The 21,435-nt window shown below is 36.5% G+C and overlaps 3 protein-coding genes and 1 non-coding gene across 8 annotated transcripts; 3 read left to right on the plus strand and 1 right to left on the minus strand.

Moving 5' to 3' along the window:
• Positions 1-1,033: 1,033 nt before the first annotated feature.
• TRNAE-CUC (transfer RNA glutamic acid (anticodon CUC)) lies at positions 1,034-1,106 on the minus strand. The gene has a single exon. It is a non-coding gene; the product is annotated as a tRNA-Glu (tRNA).
• Positions 1,107-4,293: 3,187 nt separating this feature from the next.
• Positions 4,294-6,036, plus strand: LOC112285682 (uncharacterized). The gene is made up of 3 exons (XM_024526671.3): positions 4,294-4,626; positions 5,361-5,630; positions 5,859-6,036. The coding sequence occupies exons 1-3, from the start codon at positions 4,311-4,313 to the stop codon at positions 5,912-5,914; spliced, it is 642 nt and encodes a 213-aa protein (XP_024382439.1). The 5' UTR covers positions 4,294-4,310; the 3' UTR covers positions 5,915-6,036.
• Positions 6,037-8,823: 2,787 nt separating this feature from the next.
• Positions 8,824-11,373, plus strand: LOC112285683 (putative Histone-lysine N-methyltransferase ATXR5). Of its 4 annotated transcripts, XM_073535641.2 has the most exons (5): positions 8,824-8,957; positions 9,384-9,445; positions 9,730-9,950; positions 10,348-10,448; positions 10,697-11,373. In XM_073535641.2, the coding sequence occupies exons 3-5, from the start codon at positions 9,834-9,836 to the stop codon at positions 10,911-10,913; spliced, it is 435 nt and encodes a 144-aa protein (XP_073391742.1). In that variant the 5' UTR covers positions 8,824-8,957; positions 9,384-9,445; positions 9,730-9,833; the 3' UTR covers positions 10,914-11,373. The 4 variants fall into 4 exon arrangements, with proteins under 4 accessions (XP_073391742.1, XP_024382442.1, XP_024382441.1 ...); XM_024526674.3 differs by lacking the exon at positions 9,384-9,445 and having other exon boundaries at positions 8,829-8,957; XM_024526673.3 differs by lacking the exon at positions 8,824-8,957 and having other exon boundaries at positions 8,958-9,445.
• A 697-nt stretch (positions 11,374-12,070) lies between these two features.
• Positions 12,071-16,461, plus strand: LOC112285681 (histone-lysine N-methyltransferase ATXR6). Of its 2 annotated transcripts, XM_090252607.1 has the most exons (8): positions 12,071-12,211; positions 12,399-12,582; positions 12,825-13,508; positions 14,096-14,164; positions 14,329-14,570; positions 14,945-15,045; positions 15,279-15,491; positions 16,166-16,461. In XM_090252607.1, the coding sequence occupies exons 3-8, from the start codon at positions 13,034-13,036 to the stop codon at positions 16,323-16,325; spliced, it is 1,260 nt and encodes a 419-aa protein (XP_090108733.1). In that variant the 5' UTR covers positions 12,071-12,211; positions 12,399-12,582; positions 12,825-13,033; the 3' UTR covers positions 16,326-16,461. The 2 variants fall into 2 exon arrangements, with proteins under 2 accessions (XP_090108733.1, XP_073391741.1); XM_073535640.2 differs by lacking the exon at positions 12,071-12,211 and having other exon boundaries at positions 12,296-12,582.
• Positions 16,462-21,435: the final 4,974 nt, after the last annotated feature.

Genomic DNA, 21,435 nt, shown 5'->3' on the forward strand with positions numbered 1-21,435 from the left:
AGAATTTGATGCCAATTCTAGTACTAAGGGCATATTTACCAAGCTTGGTAGAATTATTGAAAGAAAAGATAAAGATAATATTTTTGAAACTCTTTTTTGTACTATATTTTATTTGATGGTTTACAAAGTCTTAGAAAAATGGATCATTACAATTTATTCAAGATATACAACAAGTAAATGAAGTGACTATTAAAAATGTAAGAATTTGATCAATAGTGGATGAATTTGCTAAAGCATTTGTAGGAAGGATAATTTATTCAATGAGTGATTTATATTCAAGCTATAGCCAATTTCAACTTGCACAAGGGAGTAGAGATATGACAACAATAAGAATACTATTTAGGCTAGTTAAAATGTATACTCTTCCTCAAGGTGCTACTAACTCAATTGCACATATGATGAACAAGATGAACAAGATATTTGGAGATTTTATTCTTGAAAAGTCTTTGTCTTTTTTAGATGATGTCCCTACTAAGAGATGTAAAAAAGAAGACAAGGATGAAACTTTAGATAAGATGAGGTGTCGCAAGTATGTTGTTGATCATATATAAGATTATAAAAAAAAATTGACTTTGCTTGAGGAAATTCAACTTGAAAGAATAAAAAAAGATTGCAATTCTTTAATAGAGATGTATAGGCTTTTGGATGCATATGTATCCTATCATATTTGGATTCTTCACTATGCTCATATAGCAAATCTATTGTATGAATTGATTTCGTTTGGTTTAGATATCTAATCTTTCCTTGAAGGTGTGTTGGGTGCATTCTTATATTTGGTTTAGATTACATACTTTGTGACTAGTTTGTAATACTCGATGTTATTTATTGGAGATTTGTTGTGCTTTATTCAGAGTTATGGATTCCATTCTATGAATGGAGCAATGGAGAGAGCCACAGTAAGATGACGTTGTGAAGGCACCCCTGGCTTCGGTTCTCGCCAGAGTACTGCGACGCGGAATGGGGCAGACATTCAAGACAATTAGTCAAACGATAAATCAAAAAGAGTATAGTCAGACAAGTAACACTCGGGAGCTTCCGTTGCCGGGACTCGAACCCGGGTCGCTCGGGCGAGAGCCGAGTATCCTGACCATATAGACTACAACGGATGTGATGACAGAATAGTATGAGCAGGATGTAAAACCGCTGATGCCACAGATGTCCAACTGCAGCGTGTCAAATCAATAGTAATTTTTAGCAAGAATACCCTCCCAAGAGAATCACATCTGCACGAGACCACCTACCGAGGTACTAAAGCGCGCGATCTAATTTCATCGTGATGTCTGAACGCTGCTCGGCGGTTCCGCAGAACATCCTCTCCAATCTCTCCACACTCTTACTGCTCCCAGTGTGCATCTTTTTGGGACAAGTTTTGGCCCACTCACCTCGCTTAACGTGCGCGCTCCAACGCCTGCTTGATACTACCGTGGCGACACCATGGCTGCTCAGCTTCCGCTCCCGCACACTTAAACTGCCAGGAAACTCCGGAACATTCCAAAATCTATACAACAGCACCACGACGAAGGTCTTCTCTACCAAAATGCCTTTAAAAGAACACACATACCGCATGAACCCTAATTCGGAAGATCGAGACAAAAAAAACCGACTCGCACTACCTCCTCTCATGAACTAATGGCGCAACGAAGAAAGACACAAAGTGAACAGAACTAATCCCCACACAGGTAAGTGACAGACTCGGGAGGCGGTGCGGGCATGCCCTGGTCCATCTCGGAAATCACACTTGACTTCGCCACCAAATACAAACAATCGCAACACAAACCGCGATGCACAGTGAAGAAGAAGCAACAACGATGGGGGCGATGCAACTTAATCGAACAATGAAGGCAAATGTGAATGAAGCTTGTCAGGCTTTGGGAACTAATTCGAGCATTCTGGAGGTTCTCGACATTCAGCGCGTTCACAGGAAATCACACATGCTTAGCAACAGGGAACACACTCGTTGTGAACCCTTTTGACACGGAGACAAATCACATGTACAACTCTATTGAGGTTTAAACCACCTTTGTCGGCAAGAGTTTCGCTTTATTAGGAACTTCGAATAAACTAGCTATGTCGGAACTTCTGTGACAAGAGTACGAATAGTTCTTTGAGCTTTAGGATTGAAGTTGATTCAAGGAATTTTTTTTTTTTTTTTTTTTTTTTCAATAATCTAATGTAGTGAAGATTGTTTTGACAGCTTGTTACATGTCATAGGGGCAAAATTTGAGAGATATAATGTAATTGAAGTATTTCCAAAGCATACAATCACTTCAAGCATTGAGGCAATTAGGTTTTTGAGAAGTTTTGTAAATGAATCAAATCAGTATAGACATGCTTTGTCATTCAGCTTTTAATAAACTTTTAGTTTAGAACACCACTTTTTATTTAACTCTTTTCATGGGTTTTAGTAAATATATGTATGTTTCTAGTAGGTATTTATTTACATCAATTATAGTTTAACTTAGTTGGCTAAAAGAATTAGATATTACATGCAGAAGAGAAAAACTTTTGATAGTTCATTTGTTGGTTTTATAATGTTTTGCACACATAATCAATTATTTACCAAAAAATATGATGCACTTAAAAAATAAAAATAAAATAAAACTATGGATATTGAATTTTAAAAAATTGTCTAGTACATATTAAAGTATTTTTTTTAAAGAAATCTATTTACTTTTAAATAATTTTATATAGTGATCCAAATTGTAGTTTAGTTTTTCTTTTAAATCAATTACATAATTATAAAGTCAATTTTAGAATATAAAGATTTATTGTGATATTCTTTTTAGATAAATGAAGAAAAAATCTAGTTGTAGAACACCAATTATATTTTTAAATAAACTTTATTTATAAAAAATACAATAAAATATAAAAATTATAGGATTATTTAAAAATCTAATAAAATTAAATATGATTGATAAACAAGAATTAAATTGTATTATTCTTACTGTATATATATATATATATATATATATATTAACAAATTGAACTTCAAAAAAAACCATGCAATATCTAGATTGTAGTTGCCCAAATATATTTTTTACTTCACACATTGTAAATATAAAAAATATTTGCAAAAACTGCTTGATTTGTTTTTTTATTTAGATTCCATTTTTTGAAAAAATTAAATCTAAGATAACAAAAAAATAGAAAATAATATTTTAATAATAGTTATATTTGATCAATTACATATTACTTATAAAGAAGTTCATTTATAAATTATACTTGGTTGATGAATCTTTAAAATTTAGATCTAATTTCATCTAAAAATAAGTAAAATAAATGCAAAGTATTTAATAGATCTAACAAAATCATAAAAAAATATATAATAAAAGAAATAATATAAGATAATATAGTTTTTAGAAGAAATCTTTTTATTTTTGTATCTTTTAAATTAATGAATCTTAATTTTATTTTTAGTAGTAATTTGTATTGAGGCTTTGCAAGCATCAATTTATTTCCTTGTTTGTATACTTGTACAACAAGTCACTATATTTATATTAATTTTTCTATAAGTATAAAATATTTTAATTGGTTAAAATATTCCATGCTAACAATAAAATTACATGTAATAATAATAATAATAACAATAAATAGTTTTTATTGTTATTACAAAAACTTTTATCATGTAGATAATACCATTTTAGAAGAGGTCAATCTACAAATTTTAAGTTTCTTTGATGATTTTAATATACAAAAAAAATAATCATTAATATAATTTTTAAAAACATATCAAGCTCTCACTGTTTTGTGTGGTAGTCTTGTAAACCAATTGAAAGTTCAAATTAAACTAAAATGAAAGAATCAGTAAATATTAGTAGGATAAAAAAAATAAAAAGTAGTTTAAAAACCAGAATTATATATCTAAGTACATGTAGATTAGAAAACCTCAAAAAAAAAAAAAAAAAAAAAAAGGGAGGTATAGAAAAGAATTGAGGATGATCTTTGTCTTGCTTCCATTAAAAAAAAAAAAGGTAAGTAGGAACTTAAGGATTAACAAACTAACAATAGATTTCTTAAAATTGTCTACTGTAACTTTGTAACAAGAAAGATATAATTGATTTAGCTTATTTCTAAACACTTATATTTAATTGAATAATATTAGTAGCTATGACAATTAGTGACCATGAGTGCTATTATACGTGTGCTGATAAGATATTAAGTACACAAATTGTAGTATATTTATATGCTGACACTCCCCTCCAAGGGACCCAAGGAACGCCTCCCAACCCTAGAGGCGAAGAAAGGGAGGACTGACGAACGAACGAATGATTGGATATACTCGTCCATGTTGGTGGGTTGAACGTGGATGAATGAGGATAGCATGGGTTGAGGCTGCTGCTTCTGCCAGGCCTCGAGAGTTCGTGACGAGCACACGAATTGCACGAGGAATCGCAGCTATGGAGACCACCGCAATGCGCACCACCGTGCAGGCCCTCCCCGTCGTCGTGCCACATGCGGCTGCTACGGTGGCCAGGGTTTCTACAACACGCCTCTCCTCCCTGAGGTGCGCATGGAAGGGGTTCACGCTCCAAGCGGGTGGATGGTCAGACGCGGTGCCTCAACGGGAGCTTCATGTCAGGCGCGGGGTTGCTCGGGCCAGCCTCGGAGCTTCGGGGGGTGGTGGAGGTGAGTGGTTTGCTTGCGAGGATAACCTCCACCCCCCCTTTTTCGGGAATTAGTGTGTTTAGTCGGTGGATGTCGGAGTAGTATCAAACGCGGGAGGTTCAGTCAATTGGATATCTTCGGATTCGATTTTCGTCAGTACTGCATGGTCGGCTTCATTCTTTTTTTCAGCGTTTTGATTGGAAGAGTTTTTTCTCAGTTTTCTGCGAGAGAATTTCGGATGGAGTTTTTGGAATTTCGCGAATGGCAGAGGGTTTACGATGCTTTTCAAAGTCGCAGGATCTGTTCGAATTGAGTTAGAAGTGCGCAGGATGTTATGTGTTCACTGCCTTTACGCTGGTGTTCTTATGAGTGCTATTTTGCATGTTTGCGGACTGTTTCTGTTGCCTTGGGCTTTGGTATACTCAACTAGCCTCCTTGCTTGAGATAGCATTGCCGTGTTACAATAGAATATCCGTCAAGTGTCTGGTGGAGCGTATAGTTTGAACAGTCTGCCGTTGCATTTGATGAATTCTGGATTTTGCGACAACCGTTCGTGCCGTTGTTTTGAAAAATTCAAGCTTTCCGGACGCTGTCGCTGCCCGTGGTTAACACATTTATAAAATTTCGAACCATATCAGACTTGCTTTTGTGACAATACTTAGGGTTTGTTTGCAAAAGTATTTTGTGATATTGATTTTTATCATGTTTTCGCACTAGCTTATGCTGATTGAATGCTGTGGGATTGCGCACGCCAGCTTTGTCTCCGGAAATGAAGGAAGCTCTTGACAAGTACCTCAGTGAAAACAAGGTGGTTTTGTTCATGAAGGGCAATAAGATGTTCCCCCAATGTGGATTCTCCAATACGTGTGTGCGAATTCTCAACAGCTTGAACGTTCCCTACGAGACTGTTAACATTCTAGAAGACGACAGGTTGCGGCAGGGCATGAAGGAATATTCCGATTGGCCTACCTTTCCACAATTGTACATTGACGGAGAATTTTTCGGAGGATGCGATATTACTTACGGCAAGAGACTTATTATCTCTGCTCTGAAATTGCCGAACTCTGATATGCATTGAAGTAAAGTAGTCAGGAGAACGTTGTGTACAAATCTTTACTTCTATTATCGTTTTATTTTTGTTTGATGCAGCTGGTGTTAATTGCTAGAATGAATAAGAGTAACAGGATATTTAATCTGGAATGTTTCGCAGGTTTTTAGGCATTATATTAATAGTGTGTCTGGATGTGATGCAGCGGCTTACTCGAGCGGGGAGTTGAAGGAGGTGTTGGAGAAGGCCATGCTTTCTTGAGCTTTCACATAGTTCACTTCTTGAGATGTTTTTTTCTGGGCTCTGTATACTACTGGAGATGCAATATATTTCGCGACTACCAAAGAGATTTTCTCTTGAGCAATCGCAAAGGCTTTAATATTCGTGTGATGTGTCACCTCATCTGATGAAACCTTTGCTGTGTATCGTGATTTTCGATACAGTTCCTGGAAGGAATTCGACAAGGTTTTCTAATGTGCAATTTGGTTTTCCTCTTGACTCCAAAATGTTGTGCACTTTCGTTCGTCATTTGGTATTGGTCAGCATTATGCATGGGTTTTGTCTTGCAGGATCTTCTTGCTAGAAGTAGAGATGAATCTGCAAGCAATTGCTCATTCTATTCGTTGCTGTAGAAAAAGGCTCCTGCCAAGCCTTCAGGCTACGAAAAGGGTCTTGGTCTCAACTCTCTTCATCAAACTCTCGACAAGTTCCACCTGCTCAGATGCGATCAACGTCTACCATTGCCACCTTCTTGTATCTGTTCAATAATTGCCACAGTAGCAGCTAGACTTAGTTGGATTCTTTTCCTAGTCTTCAGTCACTATGCCATGATCATGAACAAATCTTTGAAGTGAACCACAGGGACCCTGGACAACCAACCGATTTTTCATGCCTTCTCCTTAATTTAGTAGTTTGTCTGCCATCCAAGGTTGCAGGTGGATTCTAAAATTCTCTATGAGTTGTCACTTTTATTGAGAATACTTGGTCGCAGTGGTGTGAACAAAAAGTTGCAGACCCTCCATTCAGAAAGTGGAGAGGTCGCCACATTCGAACAATACTAGCTTTCCTTCTCGCAACTATGCTGGTTGCAATGCTCAACTGATGCCTAGTTGGCAGCTCTGCCAACTGTTAAAGAGAAAAAAGGTCTACATTTTCAACATTTTTATGTCTTCAGTCTAACTTGGTCTAACTGAAATGGCAGGTTTAATCAGCTATGGAGCCTGAGTTAACGTTATAATTAACATGGTTGGTTGTGGAACTTGCAGAGTCATTAATCCAGATTAACGTGAACTGTTTCTGCAACATGAACTTTGCAGCGAGTGTTCTTACATCACATGAGGAGCAGCTCTGGAGAATCCCCGGAACAGGGACTTGTTTCTGGGTTTCTTGGTGGGAAAAGGTAACCATTCTTTCCGTGCTATACATGTAGGATTTTCCAGCATTCTGTGCGCACGTCACACCATTCCTGCTCTCGGATTTAAGCTGGCGACCAATGGTTGAAATGCACCAATTGCCTTTTCGGGAAACCCCATTCCGTTCGGGTAAAGTTTTCTGGTGTAAGCTGCTCCTGCGAGGACTTGGTGGTGATACGATGTTGTTGCGCTGTTGACCCACATGTTTTTTACTTGAAACCCTCGAGGGCTAATGCTCTAGCACTTGTAGGCATCCTAAAGGAATGCATACTACATCACTCGCAGCCTATCAATAACCTTGTTGGTGTAGACATCCGCCCCCTATCTTTTGGTGCTGTTTTGTTTCGTTTCTCTCGGCCCTTCGTTCTACTCGCAGCTTTGTTTCAAGTGGTTTAGTGTTTACGTGATATTGAGTTCCTGGTTGGGCGTGGATTTCCCTTCAACCGTGTGCACATTTTAATTTTCATTGTATTCGGAGTTCTCTGGTAGTTTCTAGAGCGCCGGTAATTCTTGTCTATGCATCAACGTCAGTAGATATTGATTTTTGAGTCTCTTAGGGAGTTGGTTTCGTGTTTAGAAAGGGTCACGGTATCTTGAGGGGATGTTTTGAGGCAGCGTTCGCATTGTGACCCCAAGGGGTTGAGTTCTGCAGTGAGGAATCTTTAGTGGGTCGTCTCCAGGAGGATCGGCATTTATCAGTGACCATTACGGGTATGCTTGGAGCGTGTGAAGGCTGGTCGCCATGTTGGCCATTTTAGTCGGGAAGTTTTGGATGTGTTTGAGATTGCTTTCCATGGTAACGAAGGGCACATTGTAGCCGTTGTTGTTCTTGCGTTGTGGTGGCCTCCTGCCATCACTTCCACATTGTCATTTAGCGTTGACTGGGACTGTTGAGTGAAACCCTGAGAGCCTTTCCTATCACCCTCCCCGTTCTCATTATTGTTGACACATACTCTCTTGGTTTCCGTTATGTGCATTAGTGGTATTTGCTTGTCGATGTCCATTATCTCTTATATATTGGGTTCACTACGCTAATCTTGGCTTAGCTATGGCCCAAACTCTGTAACAATCTCTCTGATCTAATTGCCAATGTCAAGACACTGTTATTTCATTTTCTTACTCTTTCTTGACCTCAATGGGGAAGTCTTTGAAGGAATATCGCTCCTTCACTATCACAAGCAATAACACATGCTCCAGACTGGGCCATTCCATGGCTCTCTGACGGAAACTCGATTGAGCTTATATAACCATGCGGTGGCAAAATCCTACAAATGTTCTGGGACGAGGGTGCGATTTTCTGACATCCAACAGCATTGGTGATTGTCAACTCTATCAATGATTTATGAATACTCGGTCGTGGTGGACTGAGGATTGGGAGTCGAGTACATACAGCAATGGAGGATGAGGTATGCGGTAGAGGAAAGAGGGTGAAGAGAGTTATTGTATGTCGCAATGGCTGGCACAATTGCTGTCTGCCTGCATTCGAGAAGATCAATCCCTGCTCCACCACATTCAAGTCGAGTCCGAGCACTTGCAAGGCGGTGCCCGTTGCTTCTGTTCATGAGGCTCCCAAGGATGTCCCACAGACCAAGGGATCCAAGGCGTATAAGGCAAGTAGGCAGCCGGTAGTGGCTCGAGAGAGAGAGCGAAGTGCGGGATGAGAGTGAAAGCAGTGAAGAAAGTTGCCATGAGATCCTTGAAGAAGCTCAAAAAGGATAAGTACTACAATACTCGGTGTAAAGAGTGTTCACGCGGTGATGGAGAACAGGAAATGCTCCTCTGTGATCGCTGCGACAGAGGATATCACATGTACTGTTTGAGCCCTATCCTCCCGACTGTACCGCTTGGTAAATGGTTATACTCCAAATGTGCTTAATCTTCGTGTGTGCTGGGTATGTTCTTCAACCTGTTCTATTGAATACTCAGAATGTATAATCATATTTTTCTGGAAATTCGCTGTATTGAGTGCAATCGGCAAGCTGAAGTAGGTTTATACCACTATGGTTCCGAAGGTATTCTCTTTAATGAAATTTGCCTGGGTATTTTCATGTGACGTGGTTTTTTGTGAGACTTATTAGTGTTTTTTGTGTCGTCGAAGTTTTATATTTCATACTCCTCCATGCCATATATATTTTCTCCTGGGTTGATCTGCTTCAAAGAAGGGACGGAGAGAAGTATGAGTAATGAGGTTTCTTTGACCAGAATCGAATGCGATTACGTGGAAAATATTCAAAACGTCCTTGTGTCATTTTCGCTATTTCTTTTTATTGAAAGTGTCTCATGTGGGATGAATTATGACCCTCGTGGTATGAATTCAGAATTCCCTAAAGTGCAGAAGAAAGTGGATTTCTTTCGCATTCAGAAGCCGTCCCCTTTTACTGTATGTAGTCTGCAACATTACTTTCCTTAATATTTTGGTTTCATGAAAAGTTTCGATTATTTAGCACATCACATCCTTACTGGTATGGGTCCTTCCACGCGAAGAATTAAACAGAGATTCACGCACAATCTGACACTTATGACTTAATTTTGTGGCATTCTCCTGAGACAAATGAATGGAGCAAATTAAATAGCCCACACCCAAATGAATGGAGCAGTTTTAGAATGTTCCCTTCCTTCTCCCTCTCCCCTCAATGCTTAATATCCTCAACTTTTTATTTACAGGAGTGAAGTGCTTGGAGACAAGGAAACGACGTAGACCGAGTGGAGGAAGCCGGCGACTACTGCCCTACGTTCCATGTGATGACCCGCAGCGTAGATTGGAGCAAATGGCCTCTCTGGCCACGGCAGACACTAGCATAGGCGTTGAATTCGTTGATTTTTTGAGTTATCGCTTGACTCCACGGTCTTCCAATCGCGCGGATAGTGAGAGAGGTGGCATGCAGGTAAGATAATTTGATTAATCATTCGATCTCGCCTCCTGAGTTTTCTCCTTTCAAATTATATCCTTTTAATTGTCTTCGCCTCTTTTTGTTAATAGATGGACTCTTTGTCAAATGGTATGCAGTACAACTAGTATATTTTTTGTAGATGAACGTGACAGATTCCAACAACACTTTCAATTTGCGTCGGATTGAGCATGTCAATGTGGGACGCTCTTTTATCCAGTTCGAAGCTTTTACAAATGAGACATTGTTGCTTCCTGATGACTAATCCGAATATATTTGTGTTGGAATCATTCTCGTCTGCTTCCTGGCCTTTCGGTGCAGGGATATCTCAAGTTTAGGAAAACCTGAGGTTCCTGTCTTGAGATTAGTAATAATCACACGCTGCTGCTGGCAGGTTATGTGTAAGGAAGATAAGGCAACTCTTGATTTGTGTAAGACTATGTGCAGTCATGGCGAGTGGCCACCCTTAATGGTTACACACGATTCTCGACAAGGGTAAGTCATCAGAAATGGGTGAATTTCATAACTCTGATTAGCTACCGTATTTTACTGAAATTATAACCTGGTTGTCGATTTTGAGCACTTTGATTCCGCCTATACCTCAATCATTCCTCGTATTTTTTTAAGATTCTTTGCAATGGCCGAGCCAGTCATCTTTTGACTGTTATATTGTATTTGCTGTTCTATGGGTAATTGATGGGCGACTAGGCATCCAACATTCAAATTATTTCTATGTGCTGCAGGTTTGTTTTTGAGGCTGATAGGAACATCAAAGACATGACAATAATCGCTAAATATACTGGAGAAGTTGACTACATGTGTCGCCGCCAATACGACTCTGGAAACAGTATCATGGGTCTTCTCTTCAGCGACAACCCTGTTAAGGAGCTTGTTATCTGCCCAGATAGACGTGGCAATATAGCTCGATTTGTCTCCGACATCAATAACCACTTACCGTAAGCTTATGTCACTCTTACCCTCCGCAGATTTTAGGCTGAAACCGGATTTCTGGCCTGCACTGTTGAGTAGTGAATTTATGGCCTCAATCCTCTAGCCCCTTCCGTCCATTACCGTTCACTTCTTTAGGTTGCTCTGGATTTTCAAGCCTTTGCGGCGAGGTCTTTGCATGGCCACGTCCAGAAAGAAACCATTTCTGGCCCTTTCGCGCCTATTTATTGGCTGTTTTTACAGCACCATCCCTGAATGATGTGCTCTTTTGCTCCATGGGCATGACAGGCTTACTTTAAGTTAGTTGTTCAATTGCAGGGTAGTCACGTTAGTTAATCAGCCTTTGCCAAAAGCCCCCCCCAGCAGCACTGCACAAACCGCATCTCTTGCCGTTTGCAGTACCTCCAGTTGGTAGAGTGCCAACTGCTTTGTATTTTATCAGCAGATGTAAAGACTTAATTGTGACTGATAATTTACTGGTCTAAAGTTGTTCAAGGATCCAAGGGTTGTGAAGCTTACTAATTTTATGTCAGTGTTCACATCTTTGGCTGCCCCTCTTGTGCGTTCTATGTGCTTTCGGGTGGGTAATCCACTTGAGGAGACTTTTGTAAGCTGGAGCCAAATGGTGGAATCTTAAAACACATGCAGGCTTTTTTAAAAAGAGAGGCTATTTTCGTCACTTTGGTTTCTGCCTACTAGTCTATAGCCCTTTAAAAAGGCCGCGTCACAAACACCGAACTTGGTTTGGTATTCTGACAATTGGTGCTCTTTGAGCGAGGTTGACAAAATCCGCCTGCCTGCCCTAAAAATTAATCCCGCTTGTTGAGTCTTAGTTGACTACTTACAACTCTCCACGGATCTTCTATCTTAAAAAGACTCCGTCGAAAGCATTAAAGGGCATAGATCACCGACTGTTTCACTCTACAGTTGACAAAAGTCACATTTTTACTTGAAAAGTGTAATTTGTATTGAAATTTGGATGTGGAAAGTGGCATGAAATCACAGGTTATATGATTCACCACAACCGAGTTTCAATTTGGGGTGCAAAAGCTTTGGACCCACTACAAAGGTTGTGGAAGAGCACACTTCATAATCGCACTCACATGCCCGCATCCTTCAACATGCAACCGAAGGTTTCCGTCCAGCGGTAGGAGGTAACGGAATCATGCCAAACCCTTACTAACCGTCAGTAGGACACACCCACACGCATTCCAACAGAAGCAACTTAAAAGAAATCACGTGTGACCAATAGACATTACAAAATCTTAAGCTCCACGAGCGCCAAGGGTCTCATCGCATGGAGTCGCAAGGTGCGTGGAGGAACTTGCTTTGAAAATGGCCGAAATCCTTCAAATGCGGTCGGGGGAACGGATCCCATATCTTCTAGTCCTCGTAGTAGTTTCCTTGTTCTGTGTTGCATTTGGATTATCGTAGTCCACGTGATGTGGCCATCAGTATACCCCAGAATCGTTCTCTCTCATTCTGCTCGACGTGCAGGATTGTCAGCCCGTTGGGTCAAGACATTGAATAGTCCATGTGGGCCATTCGAATCGGACCAGGTGGTTTGCGATTAGACTCGTCGCGGCGCCGCTCTTGGAGCCTGGAGACATTGCGGGACTGTGGAGTGAGCATTGGCAAGTCCTCGAAGTGACGCCCTTTCAAACGCCTCTGTTTGAACTAGGTTGGTTGAATTCTATCTGTTTCTGTATAACCGTACGTGGATATTGTGGTGTTGGTTTGTATCGAGGTGCTTCCCATTGATATAAGCTGTGAGAATGTCCTTTCTTTTAGTATTCCTTAGTTATAGGGTTGCAGGTAAAACTGTGCACGGCATTGTTCCGTATGCTCTGTCCAGCGTTTTCTTTTGTCTGCATTATCTTGTAAATCGGGCCTAAATATGCTTTTGCTAATTCGTATTTGCAGCACTGTGCTTCGTCTTTCGTCCACTACCCCAAATTCACGGTGCATCGACATCCAAGGAATGGTTATACCAGGGGTGGGGAATCTTCATGTAGAACGGTTCATGGCAGGTGTGCGCGAGGTGTTGTCATAGCCCGGCTGGTTACTGTCCTTCAATGCGCATATCACCCTAAAAAATTGATTTGAGTTCGCTGAGCTTCGTGGCGTAACCAATGGAGAGATCACCCTATGGCAAAGAACGAAGGGTAAAGAGAGTGCGCATTAGCTCTACCTATACCGCTCTCAGTTCTCTAGCTGTTGAGGATCTGGGCAGTGAACCCCCTCATCTACGCCAATGCAAAGCCACAGTAAATTTCTCGGAAGTTTTGACTACTACGGTTGCACAATCCCTCGGGGTTGCAAAACGCAAAAAACTCTTGAAGAGTCTGGAGGAAGTTGTGAGAGATGAGCAAGCGAAATCTACAAAGGTTGTCGGGACGGAAATGGTTGTCTGGACTAACGGTCCTGCCTCAGCTTACTCTCTCACTCTCTGTGAGGAGTGTAAAGGGGGTGACTCAGCAGAGCAGATGTTACTTTGTGATCAATGCGACCGAGGATTCCATATGTTTTGTTTGTCCCCAATCCTTGTATCTATACCACCTGGTGACTGGATCTGCCCACATTGTTCTAAATCTACTATTGCTCACGGTAAGTTCTAGTTGCTTGCGCATGCTGCTTGCTTTAATGAAATTCCTGATTTTTTACTCAATTTCAACCGTGTAAGATAGATGCCAGTTATGAACCTTGATTCTGGGTTGATATTTTCCACCTTTAGGAGAAGTTGTTAAATTGTAGCATGTTGAGCTGAGCTGTCACTACGAAAACATCGCCACGACACGCTTTATTTCTGATTTGTTTGTTGCTTTCAGCAAGTCCCCGGCTATTGTTTTGTCTGAACGTGTCACTGATGGAACTTGCTGGCGGTACTGGTTGATGTGTCGATCTACCGTGCTAAGTCAAATTACAATAACGAAACTGGTTGCTGTCTTAGTTTACGAATGATCGATTTACTACCTAGATTTGTTGACTTTAGTGTTGCAAGATTTTTGTAAGCCCTATTTCTACATATATAGATGAAACTAGTGAGTCCAACGTTCTCCAAATCGTGCTATTCAACCCGTGCTGTGTCATGAAGGTAGTGATATTGCCGAGCCAATAGTAGTATATGCACTACCTAGCAGTTGAGAGGGATACAATCGAGGCTGCCATGATTGACATTCTTGTGTGGGTTGTAGAATTTCTAATGGTGCAGAAAAAAATTGTGGACTATTTTCGCATCCAGAATTTATTGCCTTCCAAATCAGGTGTTCATCTAGCCCTTCCTTTCATTTTAGTACTCTCGCTCAGTCATGTCAGATTTTCCCTTGCATCACTACCTTTCTCAGTATTTATGATTGTACTGCAATTGTCTCGTCATTTTTGCAGTCTTCTTTTTCCTGCTGCTTACTACTACACAAATTCACTGCAGTCACGGAGGCTATTGAGAGGAAAAAACGGAAGAAGCAGAGTGCTTTTAGTTTTTGTCCACCAAAGAGGGGCAGAAGATTGTTGCCCTACGTTCCGACCATTGATCCACAGCGAAGGCTAAAACAAATGGCCTCCTTGGCTACTGCCCTCACTAGCATTGGTGTACAGTTTTCTGATTCGTTGAGTTACAGATATGCCCCACGTACCGCCAATCGTGCTGCTCATGAGAAAGGTGGCATGCGGGTACTACGCATCCTTTTACTTTTTACACTTACGTTATGTCCACAGCCATCTTGTCCCACTAATACTTGCAGTATGATTTATTGCATGCTGCTTTTGATGCAGCGCCTACTCTTGTGGTGATACTGAACCTTGCACTTCTTCCAGTGGTGATGGCTGCCTCGCAACGACCCTGCGCAGTCCTTCATGCGTAACCTCGCTAACAATTTCAGTTTTTTTCATGCTTCCTAAAGAGTTGCAGCGCTTTTACCTTATACTTAAAAACAGTATATCTCTGAATGTACTTGTGGGCTTTTTCTGGTCTATCGTGCGATTTAGCACTTTGGAATACATTAGAAAAGTGGGTTTTTGATGGAATGTATATGTTTTGATGACAGGAGATGCCAAGGGATGACAAGGAGGCTTTTGATAAATGTAAGGCTATGTGTAAGAGTGGGCTGTGGCAACCATTGACGGTTGCTTATGATATGCGACAGGGGTACTATTCTGAATCCTCTTTGGTAAAAAGTGCCTGAACCAAAAGAGCGTAAGGTCTTATGGCAGGTCGAGATGTCAGTTATATAAATATTTAGCTCCTGGTATGAACTTTCGCAGCCTCTGGCTGCGTTGTGCATACCTAATGGAATACTTCTGCAAGAAGGCTTTGTGCATGCCTTATACGATGATTTGTGTTGTTTCTTTAGAATAAGACTTAATGTGCAATGGCTGTAGGTTTGTGGTAGAGGCAGATGAGGACATAAAGGATATGACATTCATTGCCGAATATACGGGAGAGGTTGACTATATGTGTTGCCGCCATTACGATTCTGGGAACAGCATCATGGGTCTTCTTTTCAGTGATGACCCTATTAAGGAGCTTGTTATTTGCCCAGATAAGCGTAGCAATATAGCTCGGTTTCTCTCAGGCATCAACAATCATACAGAGTAAGTTTCGAATGGATGAATTCATGTGGAATATACTCGCAAGCATTTCTTGCTCTTGTATACCCATAAATATTTTCATTTTAGGTGTGAACTTGAGATCGTCTCGTGAAGTTCTGATTCATTCTTTTGGAACAAGGTGCCCCAGACATCAAGATGTCCAGAATCAGGATTTTTAATTAGCATCTACAGAAATTTTCTGTGTTATTTGGCTTTTTGAGCCCATGTAGTAGATGCTTCCAACGTTGGAAGCTGACAACCTACGACAGCATTAGCGTCCACCTCAGGGAATCTTGTGAATTCTGTTTTTTCCACCATTTTGCCATTTTACCATTTGGTGCAGCTTTGGATCGAGGCTAATGTTGGAACTTATCCACTGGTAGCGATTTCAGAGCTTGGGTCTCCAAGGCTGGGCATCTTTCAACCTTGGAGATCCAACTGCTGAAAATGGTCCTGGAGGTGTATGACGAGTTTCAGTCGCTGTATCTTTGAAGTTTATAGCTATTTAATGTTGGAAATTCATGCTCCAAAATCATTGTTCTAGTTCAATGAGGTCGTTAATTTTCCAATTTTGTTCGTTAGGATATCCGATGTGTCACAAGGCAAAAATGTGTTTATCCTGTATGCAGCTTGTAGGTTTTCATCCTCTCAATCTCTGTTGGAAAATTGTGATGCAGGGAAGGTAGGAAGAAACAAAACGTTCGATGTGTCCGCTACAGCATTAACGGGGAAGCGCGAGTGATCCTGATTGCTATGCGGGACATCCTCAAAGGGGAGCGTTTGTATTACGATTACAATGCCTATTACACTGAGTATCCAACCCAACACTTCGTTTAAAGACGAATGGGGTGTTTGATGTTGGCTAGAAACCTTCTACCTCCAACTTCAACAATTTCTTCGGTCAAGGCTGTTGCTTTGTGAAGTATTGTCAGGAAAGCCTTGATACAGTAAAAATAAAAGAATCCTTCACAAATTGAGAAATACGAATGCGCTGTTTCAAGTGAGCTGACTTCTGACACTGGTGATCAGGAAGGTCTTGCTAGCTTTGAATTCTCGTGAATGCAACCTTTTTCTTTCAAGCTTCATTAGGTGGGCCAGATTCAAGTCTTATTGTTGCAAGATCGCAACTGATTGAAGGTAGCTTAGATAAGATCGGAAGCCTCAGTTAAAGGCCACTTATTTTTGTGCTTTCCATCGAATTCCTAACCGTAACACCCTACCATTGTGAGGTAGATTTCTGCATCGGAGATGGAGATTGTGTGCTGAATGCGAGAACCGACCGAGCTTACTACTATCTAGAAACAAGTAGCAGTTCATGTCACTCTCTACTCACCAGGCTAGTTGTTGTGCAAGAGTAGCTTCAGGTAGAGTCAATATTGCTGGGTTGATTGGCTGTCAATATTGGCATGAAGGATACCCCGCTCATCATCAAAGCCTCGTTGAGGAAAGGGAGAGTGCCAGCTTTGAAGCTCCAGAAACTCCATGCAGAATTCCTTCGTTGGGACCACCATTCTTATGATGAGTCCAATCAAGCGAATCAATGATAGGACGCTAAAATAGATTGGAATCTGTCTTTTTAAGATTGTGCCAATCAGTGACTCTGCAGGCAAAACATATGCTCAACAACTGCTTTTTATCAATGTATACATGACACTCAACTTATGATAATCTTGGCAGTCTGACATTGCAATTTTGCCACTGGAACCCCCAAACTAGTGATGCAAGGCTCCTATGCACTGACGCCTGCTTGGCCAGCTTGTGTTGAATGCTACCAAAGTGATCACGTAGCCACAAGATTCCTTGCAGTCGACAATCACTGTGACTATTATCGCCATTATTTTCCTGTACACAGTCCCCCCACCCCACCTTCTCTCACGGTGGAGCTAGATGCTAGAAGCTAGAAAAGTTGGCCCTGTTGGGTGTAACAGTTGCAAAATATAATGATATTAATGAGAAATTTGTCAATTCTACAATTTCATCTTTGCAAAACCTTCATCATATGAATTTGACTTGCTCACATTATTAAGTTCTAATGTTTATAAAGCCATAACAAAAGATGGAATCCATGACTTATGAGATTTAAAAAATAAAAGTATAATGAAAACAAAGTTTTCAAAATCAAGTTGATGTTGACAATGTTGATAAAATTAGAAATTAATTATCATCAAAAAATTATATATACATCTATATATATATATATATATATATGGAAATGTTAAATAGACCCATGTTTTTACTAAATTGATCCATCCAATATAAAAAAGAAAATAACTTCTAGATTCATTTCTCCACTACTAGATCAAAAACCAATAAAAACCAACCACATTCATCATGATTATCATGTTCTTCATCATGGGTAGGTTGATTTAATAAAAACCTAAGTCTATTTAACATTCCACTATATATAATTATCATGACAAAAATTTAAGAATCAACAAGTAAGATTTATCTATGTACATAAAACTTGCAATAGTGATAATAAATCATGAAATTTAATGCAAGGAAATTTAGAAAAAATTACTACAAATTTATTAATTGTTATATCACTATTATTTTTGAAAGATGTTAATTTTTATAGGAAAATTAGTATACATGATGGTTTCACTTTTCATTATGTAACTTTTTAATGATAGTGCTATCTTTTAATGCATCATCTATTTATTGTCTTTGAATTTGATATTAAATTTTCTTCAAAAGTAATTTAAGATCTTGTGTCTAATGATTTTATAGCCAAATAGATGGCTATAGATAAGAAATTAAGATACTACATAAACAATAATAAAAATAATAACAATAGTAATAATAATTTATTCTAAATTATTTTTTAATTAAAGGAATACAATGTATATGTTACTCAAAATATAAAATTTGATCTACATCAAAAACTTGAATTTGAAATAGAAAATTAGACATATTAAGAATGTTTGAATTTTTGCTAAAAATCATGACTATGGATATCGAAATTATAAATTATCACAGATATATTTGTTTTATAAATGATAAAATAAACTAATGTTTCTAGATTCAAGTATGATTTTGATATTTTATAAAATCATAAACACATATCAATGGTTGTTCAAAATGCATGGTGATAGTGGATTAAATTATTAAAAACTCATTGTTACAAATGTAGTTTTATTACTGAGATTCATCTACCAACATGATATTTGTAGCTTTAAAATGTTAGTTTATAGGTGATTCACCAGCTTTCATTTATATAAATATATAAATGTATATCTACACATATGAGTTTTAATTCTTGTATAAATTAATTATAACTGACAAAAAAATGTAATAGACATCAAATAAAATAAAAACCTTTTTTGTGGTATGTCTGCATGAAAATAAAAGTAGCATGGATTGATAAAACCTTTTTTAATTACAAATATTTAAAAAATAGTAAATACTTTCTAATAATATATAATAGTAAAAAAATTCGTTATGAATTGTTTATAGTATAACATAATTCAAAGCTCATCTAAGAAAATCATCTGAATGAGGTTGTATAAAAAAAGAAAAAAAAATTACATAACTTTGATACATTCTTGAGAAAATTAGTTTATATATATACATACATATACATTCAAGTTTCAGAAAAATAAAAAAACTAAAAAAATAATTTAATATTTTTAATTGCATAGGCAGGCATAAACAATTTAGCTAAATTTTTATAAATTGAATTAAAACCAAAAATGAGGTAAAGAGTATGTGTTAACAAATCATTAATTATGACATTTGAATTATTGATTACTTAACCAAAGTTTATCAGATTTTAAGTTATAAAAAGCAAAAAGATAAAAAAACTTGAGACAGTTTATTAAAAAAAAAATGGCATATTCTAAAATTTTGGAAGACTATATATATATATATATATATATATATATATAAGATAAATCTTAATTTTTTTATTTCTTGAGGCCCATCATTCAACATTAAGTAAAGTTAATTTAGTATGATTATTTTAGAATGTTTCACCATATTAAGTAGCATTATGTTAAATAAAAAAACATATTAAAATAATCAAAGAATAGAAATTGGCTTGGTTATTTTAAAATAAAATTTGAATTCTATTTCTCTTATTGAATACTAGTTATTAAATATAATTTATAAATTTTAAATTATTTTAAAAGAATTTGTGGTAATTAAATTTTTTAAAAAATATATTATTGAAATAAATAATAAGATATAAATTTAAAAAATATAAAATAAGTTTTATATTTAATATAAATTTATTAAAATTATTTATATTAGTAAATATTTTTATATAATATATTAAAATTAAGTAATATATTAATAAATTAATACTATTAAACTTATTTATATTAGTAAACTTATTTTTTATTATTTTATAAATAATTTTTAGGATTTAAATTCAAATAAGAAAAATTTTATATATAATAACTATGTAATTTGATGTTATAGCAAGAAAATTTAAGATTTTCAAAAAACTAATGAAAAACTTTGGACAAAACTTTAGATGAGTTTTTCAAGACTATTTTTAATAATATGGTAGCTCTTTATTAATTAATACTTTCATTTTAGTTCAAATATGTTTAAATTTTCATATTGAAATACTCAGATTTTAAATTAATAAAAATTTATTAAAATAAATAATATAAAAATTACATTCTTATTTAATATATAAAATAATTGCAACACCAATTTTTCAATACTATGGAAATATAGAGAGAGATAGAGAGAGAAAAAAATATTAAAAAAATTAACTATGATTTTTGTAAGAGATACAAAAAAAAATATGGAGGGAATACTAAAAATCATGTAAAATGTAAATTTTAAAAACAAATAGTACTGATAAGATAATTAATGCTTTAAGTAGGATATTATTTTATAGAGAAACGTATATATATATATATATATATATATATATATATATATTGATATTAATTATTTTTTTTAGAAAAATATACAATATTCTTTATTTAAAAATATAATTTTAAAAAGATAAATAATTTCAAAGTTCGTATTTAAAGATAAATGATTTTCTTCTAGTTAAAATTACCAATCTTGTTAAGTATACATTTAAAACTCTTATAAGAGTTGATGAAGTTATTATTAGAATTTTAGAAATGATTGTTGTATATTCTTCTTTAATAAACATTATAACTATCAAAGAAATAGAATCATATATGTATAAAATCACATCTATAATTTGTATTAGTTTAACAAAAATAATAATAAATCAATTGAATATGTTCAAAACAAAATATTTTTTTATTAACTCTTTTATTAGAAATATAGTCTAATTTATATAGTAAAATATTTAATTCCAAATTTCTTCATTTTATTATTTTTTTTACTAATAAATAGTCCAATAAAAATCATGTGGTTATAATAATCTTAAAAATACCGGTAGTCAATTTGAATTAATTTCTAGAATATCTAAGGAAAAATAAAATTATAGTTCAAAATTTAAAATTTGTAGAAAAAAGAATCAAATAAAATTAAAATATTTAACAAGTACTACATATATATATATATATATATATATATTACTTTTCTTGAAATTTTCAAAAAGCTATAGCACAATGCAAATTCTACTATGTATTTTCTTCTTGTTTGTATATGGATTTGTTGACTTTGCTAGAACATTGGTAGAATGTTGTAGTTTATTAAAAAAATAATATAAGATTAGATTCAAATTATTGTCTAAGAATCAATACTACCATCTTAAAGATGACTTAAATATCATAAAATTCTATTCTTTTTCTAAGTCCTACAAAAATATATTGGAATTTATTAAATAAGTATCAATATTTTGAATCTTGGATTTCTAATAAGCTTGTATTAATATTGTCAACATTACTTTTAGAGTTTTTTAAAAAAATATATATATATATATATATATATATATATAAATGTACTTAATAAGGAGGTATTAATACTTAGAGATCAAGGTGAGGGGCCACAACTATCAAATGCTTTTGTT

This window comes from Physcomitrium patens, chromosome 8, assembly GCF_059467195.1.
Source record: "Physcomitrium patens ecotype Gransden chromosome 8, ASM5946719v1, whole genome shotgun sequence".
NCBI lineage: Eukaryota > Viridiplantae > Streptophyta > Bryopsida > Funariales > Funariaceae > Physcomitrium > Physcomitrium patens.